This window comes from Tenrec ecaudatus, chromosome 1 (assembly GCF_050624435.1).
Source record: "Tenrec ecaudatus isolate mTenEca1 chromosome 1, mTenEca1.hap1, whole genome shotgun sequence".
NCBI classification, from domain to species: Eukaryota; Metazoa; Chordata; class Mammalia; order Afrosoricida; family Tenrecidae; genus Tenrec; species Tenrec ecaudatus.
This window is the reverse complement of record NC_134530.1, coordinates 236,799,821-236,817,106: the sequence shown is the minus strand read 5'-3', so window position 1 is coordinate 236,817,106 and position 17,286 is coordinate 236,799,821. Positions and strand designations below refer to the sequence as shown.

General features: G+C 38.0%; 1 protein-coding gene across 1 annotated transcript in view; it reads left to right on the top strand.

Annotated features, from left to right (window-relative positions):
• USH2A (usherin) overlaps positions 1-17,286 on the top strand; it is a 987,589-nt gene that overhangs the window by 98,680 nt on the left and 871,623 nt on the right. The window contains exons 4-8 of the mRNA XM_075540576.1: positions 6,654-6,717; positions 9,067-9,361; positions 9,723-9,907; positions 10,484-10,705; positions 14,526-14,619. Coding sequence (XP_075396691.1) covers positions 6,654-6,717; positions 9,067-9,361; positions 9,723-9,907; positions 10,484-10,705; positions 14,526-14,619 — 860 coding nt within the window. The remainder of the gene's footprint in view (positions 1-6,653; positions 6,718-9,066; positions 9,362-9,722; positions 9,908-10,483; positions 10,706-14,525; positions 14,620-17,286) is intronic.

Below are 17,286 nucleotides of genomic sequence, written 5' to 3'. Positions count from 1 at the left end.
TATATATATTTACCTATGTAGTTGTTTTTATTGCACTATATTTTCTCATGGATTTGATTTGCTGTTTAGTGTCCTTTTATTAAGCCTTAAGATATTTCAATTCTTTATCAGATCACAACTCTTATCACAATCCTTCCATCCATCCATTGTGTCGAGCACGTTGCTTTATCAATTCTTGTGGAGAAGGTCTGCATGTGTCATTTCTCTCTCTTGTCTATCTTGAAATGTCTTAATTTGTCTTTAAGACTGAAAAGATAGCTTTCCTGAAAAATAAAATTTTAATTGGCAGTCTTTTTCTTTCAATGCTGTAGATATGAACCCACTGCCCCTAACTTCTATGACATCTGGTGAAAAATCTGTTCTTAAACTTATTGATAATCCTTTGTCTGATATGTTTTTTTTCTCTCTTGTTTTTCAGATTTTCTCTATGTCTTTCAGCCTGTTTATTATCATATGTCTAGATGTAAATTAATTTGAGTTTATCCTGCTTGAAGCTTGTTGAGCTTTAATCATATGTCGACTTGTCGTCGTATGTGTGAAGTATTCAGTCACTGATTCTTTAAATATTTTAACTGCTGCTTTCATTTTCTCTTTCCCTTGGGAGACTTCTCTTATGGAAATATGGGGATGCTAGACAGTGGTCCAGGTCTCTGAAATTCTGTTTATTTTTCTATTATCTTTTTTTATACTGCATAGATTGAATAACTTAAATTGCCTTATCTTTAACTTTGCTGATTCTTTCTTCTGTCTGCTCAAATCATCTGTCAAATTCCTCAAGACATTTTTCATTTTCATTATTGTGCTTTTTATGTCCAGAAATGGTCCAGCTATTTAAAAATTGTAATATATAGATAAATCATTTAAAATTTCTGAAATTTCCACATGTGAAATTTAGTGATGTAATTCTGTTTCTCATATTGTCTAAACACCACCTTCTTTTTCCATATTTCATATATTTTAATATTTGTCTCTTTATCCATAGTCCCATTTTGCTGAGATTATCATCTTCTTACTTTTCTTTAGCTCTTTAAGTATATTTTATTTAGGACTTTGAAAATAGTTTAAATAATTGATTTAAAGTCTTTCTAGTGACTTCAATGTCTGAACTTTTCTAGATACTTCTATTGAACACTTTTTCTTCTTGTGTATGTGCTACATTCTCTTATTTCTTAACATGTCTCATTTTTTTTTGAAAACTGGACATTTGTATAGTGTAAGGTGACAAACAGAGAAGTCAAGTTCTCTCCCTCTTTAGGGTTTCTTGTTCTTACTCCTTGTTGCTCTTACAGCTCTTTGCTCTCTACTGGTTTTCCAGGACTAATTCTGGAAAGTCTGTTTCTGTCACACGGGCGTACTGAAGTATCTGCTCAACTACCATGATCACCAGTCAATGATTAGGCTGATATTTCCTCAAATAACTAAAACCAATAATTTGTTCCATCTGTCCCAAGGGGCTTTATATGTACTTTGCATGTCTTCAACATTTAGCCAGGCCGGTTAGCACCCGGGTTCACCGTCCACTTCCTGCTGGGCAGAGCCGTGGGCAGACATGGATTAGAGAATACAAACAGCTAAGGGCTTTTTAAAAGTGTGTATATCCCCAGAAATGTATGTATTACTGTGAATTGGGGTGTCTTCCATTTTTCCATGACATAGCATCCTGTAGCCATGTCACCACCACCTTTAAGTCTTTTAGTTATTTGTTATTTTTCATTCTGTTGCCTTCACTGGTAACAGCAACGTCAAGCAGTTGCCCTTGATTGTTTTCAACCAAGACTGGAGGTAAAAATCGTTGCACATGAGAGAAACTTTTATTCAGGTGCAATTAAGACAAGTCTTAGAATCCCTCTTCCCTTCACTCCAGCGTGCATTACCAAACAGGTCAAAAAATGACGTCACTCAAGAACAGAGCTTTGAAATACAGCTAATACTAATTCTGACCACTTCAGAGGTTGCTAAATGGCTTTCTTTTTCATTGTGATATTAGATCTATTCTTAGTATGACTATGGAGAAACGGAGAGAGAAATTAAATATGTCAAATTAAAGTGCCACATAGCTTCCTATTATAAATATTCAGTCATTTAAACGATGAACACCATCTGGATTGTTAAAAGCCTTTGGTTAATTTCCTTATTATAAAAACATCCATTTAAAAGTGTTCTCATTGTTTTTATGAGAGAGCAGGTTTTCAGGAGTCCTTGCACTGCCATTCCAGATAAAAACCTGTGATTTTTTTCATTAATGTTTTGTAGTTTTCACCTACAGGCATGGCACAATTAATGAGATCTATAGTAGTAATTCATGGTTTGGGTGCTAAAATGAATGGTATTTAAAAATATTAATTTTCAATGGTTCATTGAAATGCAGATGAATTTTGTTTATTGAATTTACATCTTTAAATAACCAAAATCAATGAGTCGAAATAAATAGCTTTCTGTGGTTTCACTGAGTTTTCTACTTAGACTTTTCAACTGAGATAACCGTTTTATTTGTGAATAGAGATCATTTTAGTTTTTACTTCCAATTTGAGTGAAAATTTTAATTATTTGACTTTATTGAAAGCCTGTCTATCCACTAATGTACAGATTTATGTATTTACTCAACGTTTTTCCCATTTAACTAATTTTGTTGCACCATTCCATTGCAATGCAGTGCAGCTTCTTCCAAGTCAGTGCCTATCTGCTGTACGATGAGTCAACCATGAGAGCTTTCTCCTATGAGTCATGTCTACTTCCTAGACCAGTACATAATTTAGACCTATCTTTGCCATATGAATAATCTTAAAAGAAGAATATATGGAATGTTTCTTCCAATGAATATGTGTTATTAAACTTTTGGCAACTAGCAAAAGAATGAGTAAATTGTACCCCTATGACTGTGTCCTTGAAATACGTAATGGCATTTTCACGGCAAATATCAATTCTCTTGTTTGGAATGGATGATTCACCGTAACTATGTATCTTTAATAAAATTCCCCCCACTTTTTAATTGATAGTCTTCCACATAAAAATTCAGTGCCTGTGATCGTTCTATGCTCAGGCTCCAAAATGTAAAGCTAAAATGGTTTCTCAAGATCATAAGAGGCAGTCCTCTTATTTTAGAGATGATAAAGTAAGTTCCATCCTCCCTCTGCAGCACAGCTTCTCTTTCCTATACGGAAACTGCAGGGGGGTTTCAGCAGCTGAGAGTGTACTCCTACTTCTGCCACCCTCTCTTGATCATGCCATGTTTAACCTGGATCCGTGGGTTGACCTCCTACGGGGTCTCCTCGCTGCTGTCTTTATGAGAGGCCACAGTTTATTCTCAGTACTTGTTAATAAACTTGAGCTCTTGCCACAACTGTACTTAAAGCTCTCTACTTGCTCCTCATTTAATTCAGAAATGAAAGTCTTGAAACACAAAACATTTACAATAGACTGTCAGGCAACTTTACAATTTGCACATCCCTCAACCGATTTGCAGTCTGGCTTAATCAAACAATAGCCTCTTTCTCCTGATCTACACCTTACTTTTAGATTAATTATCAATTACTGTAGATCAATTTATCAACCCTATTCCTGCATTCTTCCCATCCTGTTGTCCTTGTTATGATACCCTCCTACCCATTGCCCTCACATTTACTCCAACTCAAAATGACCCTATGAGGTTTCTGAGTTATATAAACCTTTATAGGAAATGATAGGATAGCCCTGTCTTTCTTTCACTGAGTGGATAGTCATTTGAAAAACCACCCTTGTGGTAAGTAGCTCAATGCTTACCTCACAACACCAACAAGGCTCCTGTGTTTGGATATATTCTTTCTGAAACACCTCCGTCTTGTACTTCTGCAATCACTCGGTGTCTGTCTTAGGATGCCATGGTCATTGGGGAAATCACCTTGTTTGAAAGTAAACTATCTGACTTCAGATGGCTCTCAAAATCCTTTTTGAGGATCCAGGCATTTTTTGCTGGACCCACATTCTCACTCTTACTGTCCAATGCCTTCTTTTTACTCTTCATTAATATTCATTGAACACTTTACCTTGCACTAGAAATTTGACTATGAGGTTGGACTAGATCAGTAAACAAGATAACTATTAAAGCATTTTATGTTTTGTTATATAATTTTGTCTAATGTATATCTCTTGAATAAACAGGATGAGTAGGTAAATAAGTGATATAGAAGGAATAGAGCGAAAGTTCTACAGGAACCTAAAGAGTCATGGTGGTCATGGGACATTTGCCGCAAACAATTGTTAAAGTAGAAAAATTCACTTAAAAGGACTATGATGGAGCACGCATCTCTGAGGTGAGGAGAACGTTAGCATAACCTTAGGGTGCGGAGTGTGCTTGGCCTGCGGGAGGCACTGCATATCCTTTTGGGAGAACAGAACATAGGAGTACACAGGATGACTGAGGGAAAGGGGCCATTGATCATCCACCATCCCTTTTATCCCTAAGGAAACTGTGGGTTCCTCCTAACAATATCATCTTTGCTTTACATTCTGGTTCTAGGCTAACTTATAATAAACCAAGTTGCCTGGGTTGCAAATTCATGGAATAAATAGCTTATCACCATGGTTCTCAACCTTCCTACTGCCGCGACCCTTTCATACAGTGCCTCATGTGGTGGTGACGCCCCCAACCATAAACTTATTTTTGTTGCTACTTCATCGCTGTCATATTGCTACTGGTATGAATCGGAGGACCCCTGTGAAAGAGTCTTTTGACCCCCAAAGGGGTCACAACCCACAGGTTGAGAACCGCTGGCTTATCACTTTTTGTTTGTTTGTCTTAACTAATGATAAAAATTAAAAATTTAAATTACAATAGAAATCTTGAGTTCAGTAAAGCTTTAGATTTGTGTGTATATCTTCAGAAAAGTACTTTAAGGAATCATTCATTTGTATTTACCTTGTTGGTTGTTTTTGAACAGATACCCAAGCCAAACTCCTGCCCATCAAGTCAATTCTGGTACCTAGTCATCATGTAGGGCAAAGAATTGTCTCTATGGGTTTCTGAGATGGTCAGTCTTCATGGGTGCACAAAGCCTCATCTTTTTTGCATGAGTGGCTGGTGGTTTTGAACTTTTGATCTGCTGACCAATTCATCACACACCAGGGCTTATATTACACAAGTAGGTTTCAGGACCTTTCGGAGCAGGAAAGACAGAGCAGGAGATTACAGAGAAGACTGTCCTCCTGTGGCCTTGGGCTGAATGGTGTGCTGAGAACTGTAACTCAGGGGCAGCTAACAAGAGGTTGTATAATTTTTCTTCTTAGAATAAAGAATCGAAGGTATTCATACATACGAAGGAATAATCAGTTCTAATGTATTTTCACTATTTCATTTAATGTATCCTTCAATATTATATTTGCATACAATTTCATGCCACTCAATTTCGCCCTTTTCTGGTCCTTAGTCTCTTCCGGCTTCTGAGATCAGCAGCATAGGCTATTTGTGTTAATAATCCTCTCTATGTTTTATTCATTAGCTATCCCCTCCCTCTGCTCTAGTTTTCTCCCAGGCACCGTCAAAAATGTGTGGCAAAAGTAGATCAAACAGTCTTTAAAACATTGCTATCAGGGCAAAGCAAAAACCAAATAACTAAACCAAGGAATATATTTGAGGAAATGGTGATTGGTGAATTACCATTAAGATGACCAATAGAACTCTACTCCTCTCCCAGCCCCTCTTTTTATTGTGGTAAATACACATGTAAATATGGCACACATGATAAATGTGTGAGGGTGCTCTAAATTTTTCTTTTTCTTTCAAACAATTATTGATTAGACTTATGCCTGAGAGCTACCTTTCATAGACCTGTGATGCAAACTTTAGTTAGAAATTTGCCTTCTAATCAGGGTTTCCTTCTCATTAAAATCATAATAATTAAAAAAATACTTAGATGTAGAAGTTGTCTTCTATCTTTCTGTCCCAGGATCTTGACCTTACATGTTTTCATAAATAAATTCTGAATTAATATTTTCTATATGGATTCTTCTTATTATTTTGGTTGGTTGAACTTGCCGTCTTCCTAGGTCGAGAAGGCTCACCTTCTTTAATGTAAATTTGGAAGCTTGATTGTAGCACTCTCATGCGGAGATGGCATTTGGAGACAGATCTTGAATACCATTGAATTATGTGCATAACACAGAGTCGCTTTAAAATATACCTGCGTTGTTAGACCTAGTAGAAAGGGTTTGCTCTCTATGTTTAGAGAGGACAGATGCTCCGGAGGTGAGAGCTGGAACAGGTCAAATTTCAGGGTGAGGAGTCATCCTTGGCAACGCATATGCTTTGGAAATTGTAATTGAAAGTGGATGACAATCCAATTTATGGTGGATTCAAAGCCAGATCTGTAGGTTTATAAACTTTAAAAGACATTTTATTTTGGCAGGGTCTTCTGGAAAAAGGCCATAGATTAGGTCAATAAATAGGCTGCTCCATGTTTTCTCAGGTAGGTAGGGCCTGCGATGGCTTCAGAGATGACTATGAGCATTGTTATATGTGCAGGGCCAGAAAAGCTCACAGAGATGTGTAAGGCACTGAAAGAGCCATGAGAGAAACACATGGTAAGGTTTTATAGAGTTTGAGAAATTTCACTTGAATTTTGTGAGCCATGGCTTGGTATACAGAGTTCTTAAATTACATACATGAATGTATTTTGCAGGTTTACAGCAGTTTGTTGGAAGAATGCAAGATTTTCGATTATACCAAGTGGCGCTTACAAACAGGTAAGCAGATGTGCCAGGGTAGTGTAAAGATAAGTGCTGAATTTACTTAAATAAAAGTAGCATGAGGATTATAGCATTTTTCATCTTTACAGCAGTTAGCAAACATCACCTAATTAATGTTTACAGTGTTTGCTTTTGCTTAGTCTGTGCTATAATTCACTAGTGTTACCCAATCAGGTAACTTTTTATCATATGAAATAATCTTTTTATCATTTGAAATAATGCCCAAGATTTTCCACCCCAAAAGCTCATTTTTGGATGATAGTTGAATGTGACACACGTTGCTCAGACATTCTGTATGAAGACATTTCTATACTTGAAAACCAGCTATATTTGCTTTCAAAAATGGCTTTGTTGAATTTGTAATTACTAGAGAATGTTGAAAAGTGCAAATTATTAATTACTTTGATATATGGAACATCTCAAAAGACTGAAAAAGTAGACTTGGAGACAAGATGCATAAATAAGTACAGTTGTTCTTTATATGCATTTATATTTCAAGTGACCACGAAATTATAGAGATTGGGTTTAGGTTGAGGAGCCCTGGTGGTGTTGTGGTTACGCATTTGTCTGTGATCTTCATGGTTGGCAGTTCAAAGTCACCGTCAATTCCTCGTCAGACTGGCCTTCCTACTCCCATCATCAGCTACAGTCTTGGAAACCCACAGAGGGCTGCTGTGTGTCAGCATGGACTCAATACCAATGAGTTTGGTTTGAATTTTGGGGTAAATTGAACCAAGTATTTCCCCATCGTAAGAATAAGTGGGACATTTTCCTTGGATACTTAGAGGTACCAAGATTTTCTTTCTGTTCAGAATGATTCCAGTGAATATATTGAGCAACGTGAAGTTTCTTTCTGATGATTTGAAGAGATGGATTACCTACATGTATTAGTTGATCTTGTTGACTCTTATTGAAGATCAAAAAGACATGTAGGCATACCTCTTCCAGGTAGATTTGGGTTAATGGAATGAATTTACAAATATCAGTATTAGCTTTTGTTCATTTGGGAAGCATTACTCCTGAGATGAGACTGTGGTCAGTGGCGTGTCCATGAGCTTTACAAACATCTATTAGCTTATATACTCAGTGTCTCCTGAATAAAAGTCTACTTTAACCCTGAGACACCACGCTGGAGAGAATTCCTGCCTGTAGCCTTATTGCCTTACGGGCCATCTTTCAGTCAATGTTCCTGCGGCTAGGCTGCTGACCACAAGTGGTCCATAGCACCAGCAGCTCCAGGTGAGAAAGATCACACCGCCTGCTCCTGAAAAGATGTACTGTCTCAAAAATCCTGTATAGGATTGCTATAAGTGAAAACCAACTAGATGCAGGACTGCCTCTACAAATTTGATAGAGCGCTACGCTAATTATCTGGGAGTGATATTTTTTTCAGGGGCAACGACTTGGTTCCATTCAAAACTTTGTATCAATTGAAAAAATATTGATGATATTAGCAAGAGAAGATGGGACTTCATGTAGCTTAAGTAAAAAAAATAAATAAGCTGTTTGACCTCTTCATTGCTCCACCGGGGGCTGAGAAGTGGCCTGGTACCCCCAGTTAGACTGGGTTACTGGTGATGGTCTACATGGCACGTCTGGAAATGTGTTGTGTGGAAGAATGCTATACAATGAATGACATATTCTGAATTAGAATAGTTATATTATTCTTAATGGAAAAATTAAGTATATCTGCCCGAACTTGGCATTCTTTTTTGACTGTTGGCTGCTGCCACAAGATCCGAAGCCATTGAAACATTTTAGGATGCCAAAATTGTACTGATGAATCACAGGAAACCATTGACAAATGGCTTGGCATCTGTCCCTTCCCCAGCAAGAGAAGTAGATAAGATCATGCCTTCTTGCTTTCTTCTCTTCCACGGATGGACGGGAGGTCCTGTCCAGTAGTTCCTCTGTAATTCTCATTATTTCCAATATAGTCTCACTCACTCTTAATGGTAAATTAACTTCAAGTCAATGGTGTTTTTAAAAAATATTATCACAAAAAGGCATCGTAAAATCTCATAATTTTAAAATTCATTTCTGGGTAATCAGAGATGAGCTGGAATTAGCATTTAAGAGTTTAATAGGTGAGGGCAAAAAGAAATTGAAGGACAAATGTTATCTTTCAATTCCGTTTCCCTCCCATGAACTTTTCGAAGCCTTCTCATATTTGGCTAGGAATGAGTTTGATTTTACATTCTTTTTACAAAGAAATGAAAACTAACTGGATTCTCGTCAATGCATTGAAATAATGATATTTGTTGTAACAACTCTCAGACGTTGGGTCACTTTTGAACTTCGCTGTTGAACTGCTTGTCCTTACGGCCTTCCTCTTGACTCCCACAGAGAAATTTTGGAAGTGTTTTCTGGAGAACTGCCCAGAGTGCATGTCCAGTCCCAGTGCCGCTGTCCGGGGACCCACCCTCGAGTTCACCCTTTGGCGCAACGGTTCTGCATTTCGAATGATGCAGAAGACACAACTGAGGATCGGGTGTCAAGGCTGAACTCAGAAGCCCATCCTCTCTCTTTTGTCAATGATAATGATATTGGCACTTCATGGGTTTCACATATATTTACAAACATTGCTCAACTTAACCAAGGAGTAACTATTTCTATAGATTTGGAAAATGGACAGTATCAGGTAATTAGAGACAGTGAGGACACTGAGTCCTTTGAATACCTCACTAATAATGTCCGGTGGTGCAATGGGGGGTTGCTAATGGAAAGGTTGGTGGTTTGGACCCACTGGTGGTTCTCTGTGGGGACAAATGACTCAGAGATCAGCTCTCATAAAGACTACAGGCTACCAGGAAATTGTAGTGGACAGTTGTCTGTTCTATGGTCTGCTATGACTCTAGAAATCGGTAAGATGTGTAGCTTTCACTGTATGTATGTGGAGTTTATGGATGCCCAGTATATATCTAATAATTTATAAAAGGAAAATGAGCTCTCCTATTTGAATTTCATAATCTGAAGGCACCAAATTATTTACTTATTTTCAGGTCTTCTATATTATCATTCGGTTTTTCAGTCCACAACCAACAGCAATACGGATTCAAAGGAAGAAAGAGGACCGTGCAGGTTGGGAGGACTGGCAATATTTTGCCAGAAATTGCAGTGTGTTTGGAATGAGGAACAATGGAGACCTGGAAACCCCTGATTCTGTCAACTGTCTTCAGCTCTCCAAGTATGAATGTTTTGAAAATAACTTTTCTGAGGCATTCAGGAGTTAATTTCAGTAGACCAATGGGTTAGTAGTGACCTACATGTCCACTAGCTCAGTAGGCCAGAAGGGACGCCCTCCATCAAACTGTTTCTCAAACAATACTCGCCTGAGTCTCAATTAAATTAAATTCAAAGTTATGTTCAAAGTCCTGGCATGAGGGAGCATTAAAATATGGAAAATTGAAATAGAAATAATGAACATTTTCTGTCCTTTTAAAAAAAGACCTGTTGTAAAAAGGTTTGAAAGCATCTCTTGTTGACAATCTCACGGATCCTTTGCAATGCGGCTTTCAGACTGTTGAGCAAGTTTTTATCTGCACGAATAGAACTGTCATTACGTCCTCAAGGAGATGTCTTCAAATGCCTTTCTCTTATTGTTCGGTTCTGCTTGCTTTTGAGATGCATGGAATATATTTGGTTTCCAAATGAAAAGCTGGCGCTGTTACTGAGATTGTGTAGTGATGGCTAAAAGTTATGCTTGCTGTTTTGTCAAAAATATTAACAGATTCCTATTGTTTACATTTTCTGTCATCCGCAGTTTCACTCCCTATTCCCACGGCAATGTTACTTTCAGCATCCTGAGTCCTGAACCACATCACCGTCCTGGCTACAATGACTTCTATAATAGCCAATCTCTTCAAGAGTTTGTAAAAGCCACACAGATAAGGTTCCATTTCCATGGACAGTACTACACACCCGAGACTGCTGCCAACCTCAGGCGCAGATACTATGCAGTGAGTGAAGTCACCATCAGTGGGAGGTAGGGCTCACTACTAAAGTTTCCATTGAATTGCGCTTTTCTGTACTATAAATGTCAAATTCAAGGTTTTGCCATGCTTATTTAAAAATGCATTTAATATTTTACAGCAAGGCAGATGTATGTCTTCAAACTTTTCTACTTTAAAACATTGCATTGTAATTAAATACATCCAACATACATTTTGCCGTGTTAACCATTGTTAAGTGTGCATATAGTGGCATTATTAAATTCATGATGGTATGCCACCATCACCAACATTTTCTTTTTTTAAAAAAATATTTTATTAGGGGCTCATACAACTCTTACCACAATCCATACATATACATACATCAATTGTATAAAGCACATCCGTACATTGTTTGCCCTAATCATTTTCAAAGCATTTGCTCTCCACTTAAGCCCTTTGCATCAGGTCCTCATTTCCCCCCCTCCCTCCCCGCTGCCCCCTCCCTCATGAGTCCTTGATGATTTATAGATTATTATTTTGTCATATCTTGCCCTATCCGGCATCTCCCTTCACTCCCTTCTCTGTTGTTCGTCCCCCAGGGAGGAGGTCACATGTAGATCCTTGTAATCAGTTCTCCCTTTCCAACCCACTCACCCTCTACCCTCCCAGTATTGCCCCTCACACTCCTGGTTCTGAAGGTATCATCCGCCCTGGATTCCCTGTGCCTCCAGCTCCTATATGCAACAGTGTACAACCTCTGCTCTACCCAAACTTGCAAGGTAGAATTTGGATCATGGTAGTTGTGGGGGGAGGAAGCATCCAGGATCTGGGGGAAAGCTGTATTCTTCATCGGTGCTACATCGCACCCTGACTGACTCATCTCTTCCCCTAGACCCCTCTGTGAGGGGGTCTCCAGTGGCTGACAAATGGGCTTTGGGTCTCCACTCTGCACTTCCCCCTTCATTCACTATGGTAAGATTTTTTTTTTTTGATGATGATACCTTATCCCTGATTCCTTTGGCACCTCGTGATCACACAGGCTGGTGTGCTTCTTACATGTGGGCTTTGTTGCTTCTGAGCAAGATGGCCACTTGTTCACCTTCAAGCCTTTAAGACCCCAGACACTATATCTTTTGATAGCCGGACACCATCCGTTTTCTTCGCCACATTTGCTTATGCATCCATTTGTCCTCGGCGATCGTATCATGGAGGTGTGCAGCCAATGATATGATTTTTTTTTATGATGCCTGATAACTGATCCCTTTGGCACCTTGTGATCACACAGGCTGATGTGCTTCTTCCATGTGGGCTTTGTTGCTTCTGAGCTAGATGGCCGCTTGTTTATCTTCAACCCTTTAAGACCCCAGACACTATCTCTTTTGATAGCCGAGCACCATCAGCTTTCTTCACCACATTTACTTGTTCACCCGCTTTGGCTTCAGCAGTTGTGTCAGGAGGGTGAGCATCATAGCATGCCAACTTAATAGAAGAAAGTACTCATGCATTGAGGGAGTGCTTGAGTAGAGGCCCAAGGTCCTTCTGCCACTTTAATACTAAACCTATAAATATAGACACATAGATCTATTTCCCCATCCTCATATAAATATTTGCATGTACATGTCTTTGTCTAGACCTCCATAAATGCCCTTTGCCTCCTAGCTCTTTCCTCTATTTCCCTAGACTTTCCTCCTGCCCCACTATCATGCTCCGTCCCCACCTGGGTTACAGCTATACCTGGTCTTTATGTAACCATCACCAACATTTCCAAAGCCTTTTTAGACACCCAAATAGAAACCCTGTATTCATTAAGCAAGAATTTCCTATTGCTCTCTCTTCTCTTATGCTTCTACTTTAGATCTCCATGCTTTTATATATTCTATATCTTTCACATAAATGGAATTATATATTTGTCTGGGCCTAGCTTCCTTTGGTTAGCATAATCTCCTCAGGATTCATCCATGTTGCAGCATGTATTATGTCTGTTGTTTTATATGACTGAATAGCGTTGCATTTGGTGTATCCATTCTAATATTAAAAGACAATTTGATTCTACATTTTGACTATTGTGAATGGGAGCAGAAAGACCAATTTTTTCTCCTGCAGAGCAGCTGGTGGGTTCAAATGGCAGACTTTTGATTAGTAATCCACTACACCAGTGCTTTTTCAATAAAATATAGGTTAAAATTATTCTGGTCTTTGCTTTCAACCAGGATCCATGTGGTGACTTTATAACAGCCCTCTTTCCTATTCATCTTCTGAATCTGGATTGAATTTTTATCAATTTCTTATCAATGTACTTCTGAGACTGTTTTTGAATGGTCAATAAGCAACGTTTTAGTTGCATGTGATATTAATGATACAGTTTGAACAGTTCTTTGTTCTCTTGGCTCACCTTTCTTTGGAGTGGTCACAAAGATTAATCTCTCCCTTCAATTGGCTTAGTAGCTGTCTGATGCATTTCCTGGCACAGATGAGTGACCACTGCAAGCATCGCACGTGTTTGATGAAACATCTCAGCTGTAGCCTGGGGTCTTGTCTCCCGCCGTAGCCTTCAGTGTCTCTTGAACTTCTTCAACCATTGCTATCAGGTTTTTAACATATCCTTCTCTGGAAGTTGACCAATCCTCTTTGATACGATGACGGTGTGTTCCTGCTATCTTCTTTCAATTCCGTTTGTGCCAGTCAGTACATTGTCTGTAGAATCCGTGCAGCGTACACTATTTTGTTGTTAGAATCCTGCCCTTGTCCACTCAAGGCTTGAATTGTTTCTTTAATTTTGTCAGCTTGATAAATGCTGCCCTTCCCTTTTAGTTTTAGCAATGGGTCTTTGTACATGTCAGCATAATACTTTGGTTTCTTGAGCCAGCCTTGAAAATCAATTACTCTATCACTTCTATTTGCTTTTGCTGCTCTGCATTTCAGAGCACGTTTCCGATTTTCTTCTGCCATTTGGCCTGTAGTCTTTCCTGTTTTCCCCATCTTTTAAATGATCTTTTGCTTTCTTTATAACACGTCATTGAGCGCATCACAGAACTTATCTGGTTTTTGGTCATTAGTGTTCAATGCTTCAAAATTATTTTTGAGATGATTTCTAAATAAAATTCATGCTTGGCTCTTATAGATTTACTTTTTTTATCTTCAGCTTTAACTTACATTTAGCAAGGTCTGTTTTATAGTTGATCCTGGCCATCTTAGGACTGATTATATTGAATTTATCCATTGTGTCTTTCCACAGATAGAGCTGATTTGATTCTTCTGTATTCCATCTGGTAAAGTCCATGTGTATAGTCATGATTTATTTTGGAAAAAAATCTGTATTTCCAAGGAATAACTTGTTGGTTTAGTTAAATTCTTTTATTTCATCTCTACCATCATTTTTAATCACGAAAGCCACATTTTCCAACCACCGATTCTTCTTCATTTCAAACGTTTACATTCCAGTCCCCAGTGATTACCAATGCTTCTTGATTGTATGTTTGATGAGTTTCAGACTGCAGAAATTGGTAAAATATCATGTATTTCAGCATTAATTGTTGAGATATTAATTTGAATACTGTTTACATTAACTGGTGCTTCTTGACATATGGATAATATTCTATCCTTGCTAGAGTTATAGTTTGGGATTGATCTTGTAATTTTATGGGGTGATAGAGGCGATGCCAGATTTTCAATCTGTCGTCTCCAGCATACTGTATCACATGAGTTGAACTTACCAGTGGCAGTCCATTTCAGTTCATTCATGCCCAGGACGGCGAGCTTTCAATCAGATGTAATATTCCCCTACGCTAAGCTCACCTAGTGCATCTATTCAGTGAGTCATAACTCTAGTTGAATTGGTGTTTCTTAACACTTGTCATGTGCTTCTGTTCATAGATGTCAGTGCTCTGGCCATGCTGATACCTGTGATACAGCGAGCCAGCCATATAGATGCCTGTGTTCTCAGGAGAGCTTCACGGAAGGACGTCACGTGAGCATTCGCTTTTCTGCATGGGATTCTAAAATAAAATGATCCATAGTCAATATAATTTTTACAAACTTAATTTAAGTACAGCTTGCTGTTGTTGTTAGGTGCCATCAAGTCAGTTCTGTCACATAGAGACCGTATGCATAATAGAAGGATAGTGTCCCTGTCCTGCTTCCTCCTCACAATTCTTTCTATGCTTGAGGCCTTTGATACAACCACAGGGTCAGGGTCAGCCCACCTCCTTCAGAGCATTGCTCTTTTCCTCCCCTCTTCTCCATTATACCTTCCCAAACATGATGCCCTTCCCAGGGTCTAGTCTTTCCTAACAGTATGTCAGAAATATGTAAGACGAAGGATAGCTTGCAGTTGTTGGAGAGCTTACAGGTACAATACAGTTTAGAGATGTAGTATAGCTTACAGGTGTAAATAATAAACAAGAACCGAAGATCCTAATCTTTTTAGAGAATAAATTTTTTTGAGAAAAATGAAAGTCATCAGTAATATAGAAATTTTTATTTTTAAACATAAGCATTTAGTAACTATATAGGAATTTAAACCCCAAGGTATTATTCCTATTTCTTTCATTTGTCTTTCATTAGCGTGGTCTTTATTTTGAAAAAATGAGATGTTTTGTAAGCATGCTACTGAACAAGAGAAGTGGCTTGATTCCTTTTATCTACACAGTGTGGGTTTTTGTTGTTGCTGCTGTTGTTTGTTTTAAACTGCTCTGTGTCACAAGTTAATTGAGTTTCAATTTTACTTTTCATCCTTTTGAAACCACTCAGACCGGGCTTCAGATCTGATGAGTGAGGAAGCTGCTGGCTCTCTAAGCCTGTGATCCTTCCTTCTTTTTAAATGAAAATGTGTCCCCCCTTTGTTTGTGCAACACAACGCACGCAAATACATTCCTTCATGTGCCTTCACATTCCTTCACGTTAAACAGTGAGATCATTTCATTAGACGTACCCATCTAAGGGCCCCATTTGTCCTCTTTCCCCACCCACCTTCCCACCTTTCCTTTTCCTCCCTTCTCCCCCTCCCCTCTCCCTTCCGTCACCTTCCTATTCCCACCACTAGCACCCAACCTCAACGCAGCTTCTAAGTCATTTCCTTTGCTGTGAAAATGGTTTCTTCCTTTCTCTCTTCTTTTATAATAACTGTGTTATGAAATATTTATCTTTATGAACTTTACTCATTTTGCTGAGCACAGTGTGCTCTAGTTCTGTCCATGTCCTGAGGTGTTTGCCGGACTCATCGTTGCTTTTGAAGGGTGCATAATATTCCACTGTGTGCATGCCAGACTGAATCTATTCCTGCGCATATAGAGTTTTTTTTTATTTTTTCCATCTTTTTGGTCTTTTAGAAATTGCTGTGAAACAGAGGTGTCCATATAGCTATTTGTACTTTGTTCTTATTTCTTTAGAGTATGTATCAAGTAGAGAGACTGCAGGGTCATGAGGTATTTGTGCTTGCACTTGCTTGGAAAGTGCAATACTGTTTTCCTAGTGACTGTAAATTCTTAGTCCCATAAGTAGACGGTACAGCAGTACACATACATGAGTAATATATGAGTATTCCAACCTCACCGTAACCTCTCCACCATTTATAATTTTCTGTTCTTAAAACCTGCTAAGAGTGTTGGTATGAGGTGGTATTTAATCATTGTTCTAATTTGTATGTCTCCTATAGTTAATTAATGAAAACATTTCTTCATATGTTTATTGGCCAGATGGATGTCAGCCTTAGTAAATTGTCTATCGATGTTTTGTGCCATTTTGAATTGTGTTTTTCTTATTGAGGAGTTGTATTTTCTATAGATATTTGAAATTAACCTTGATCTATCATTGCCGAATAGTTTTCCCAATTTGTGGATTCAGTTTTTACTTTTTTTGATGAAGTTTTCAAATTGTGTTTGTATATAGGTGTATATATGAATTATGAACATTATTTTTGTTTAGATGTATAGAAATAATTAATATTTGCCTCTAGCAAGTTTATTTTGTGATGATATCAACAAGTCATAGTAATTTATAGTAAATTTATAGTAAAATGATTCAGTTTGCATATAATGGTCAGGGAGAGTTTCAAAGTTGAGGTTGAAATTTTGTTGTGTCTTTAGGAATAATTTACATACAATGAATTCGGTGTTGAGCTTCTAATCACAAGGTCACTGGTTCCAACACACCAGGCTATCTCTTCTGATAAAGACAGTCTTGGAAACCCTATAAAGGCCTATTTTCAGTTGGAATCATCTGAAGGGCAGTGGGTTTTTGGTTTTGTTATGTGGTGAATAAGAGGTAAATGGGGAAAGAAAAAGTGAGAGAGAGAGAGGTATTTATTGATAGATGTTTCATCAGCATTAGCAATAGCCAATATAAATGAAGAAACAACAATAGTGACAGTGGTAGAAATAATAAAAATACATTGTATGTGTGTAGTTTTCAGAAAATGGTGTTTGAGGCAATTGGTTGGCAACTTATAAGAAAATAAAGTTGGAGTACTACTTCATGGTAGGTATAAATTAATAGTAGATTTATTAAAATCAAGATTGAAACAGGCAAAACGTATGAAAAAATTCCATGAGGGAACTTATAAACATTATGTCACCTAAAAATTGACAATTCCGTGCAGTATAAGGACTAAAAACTTAATTTCAATGATACATTATGT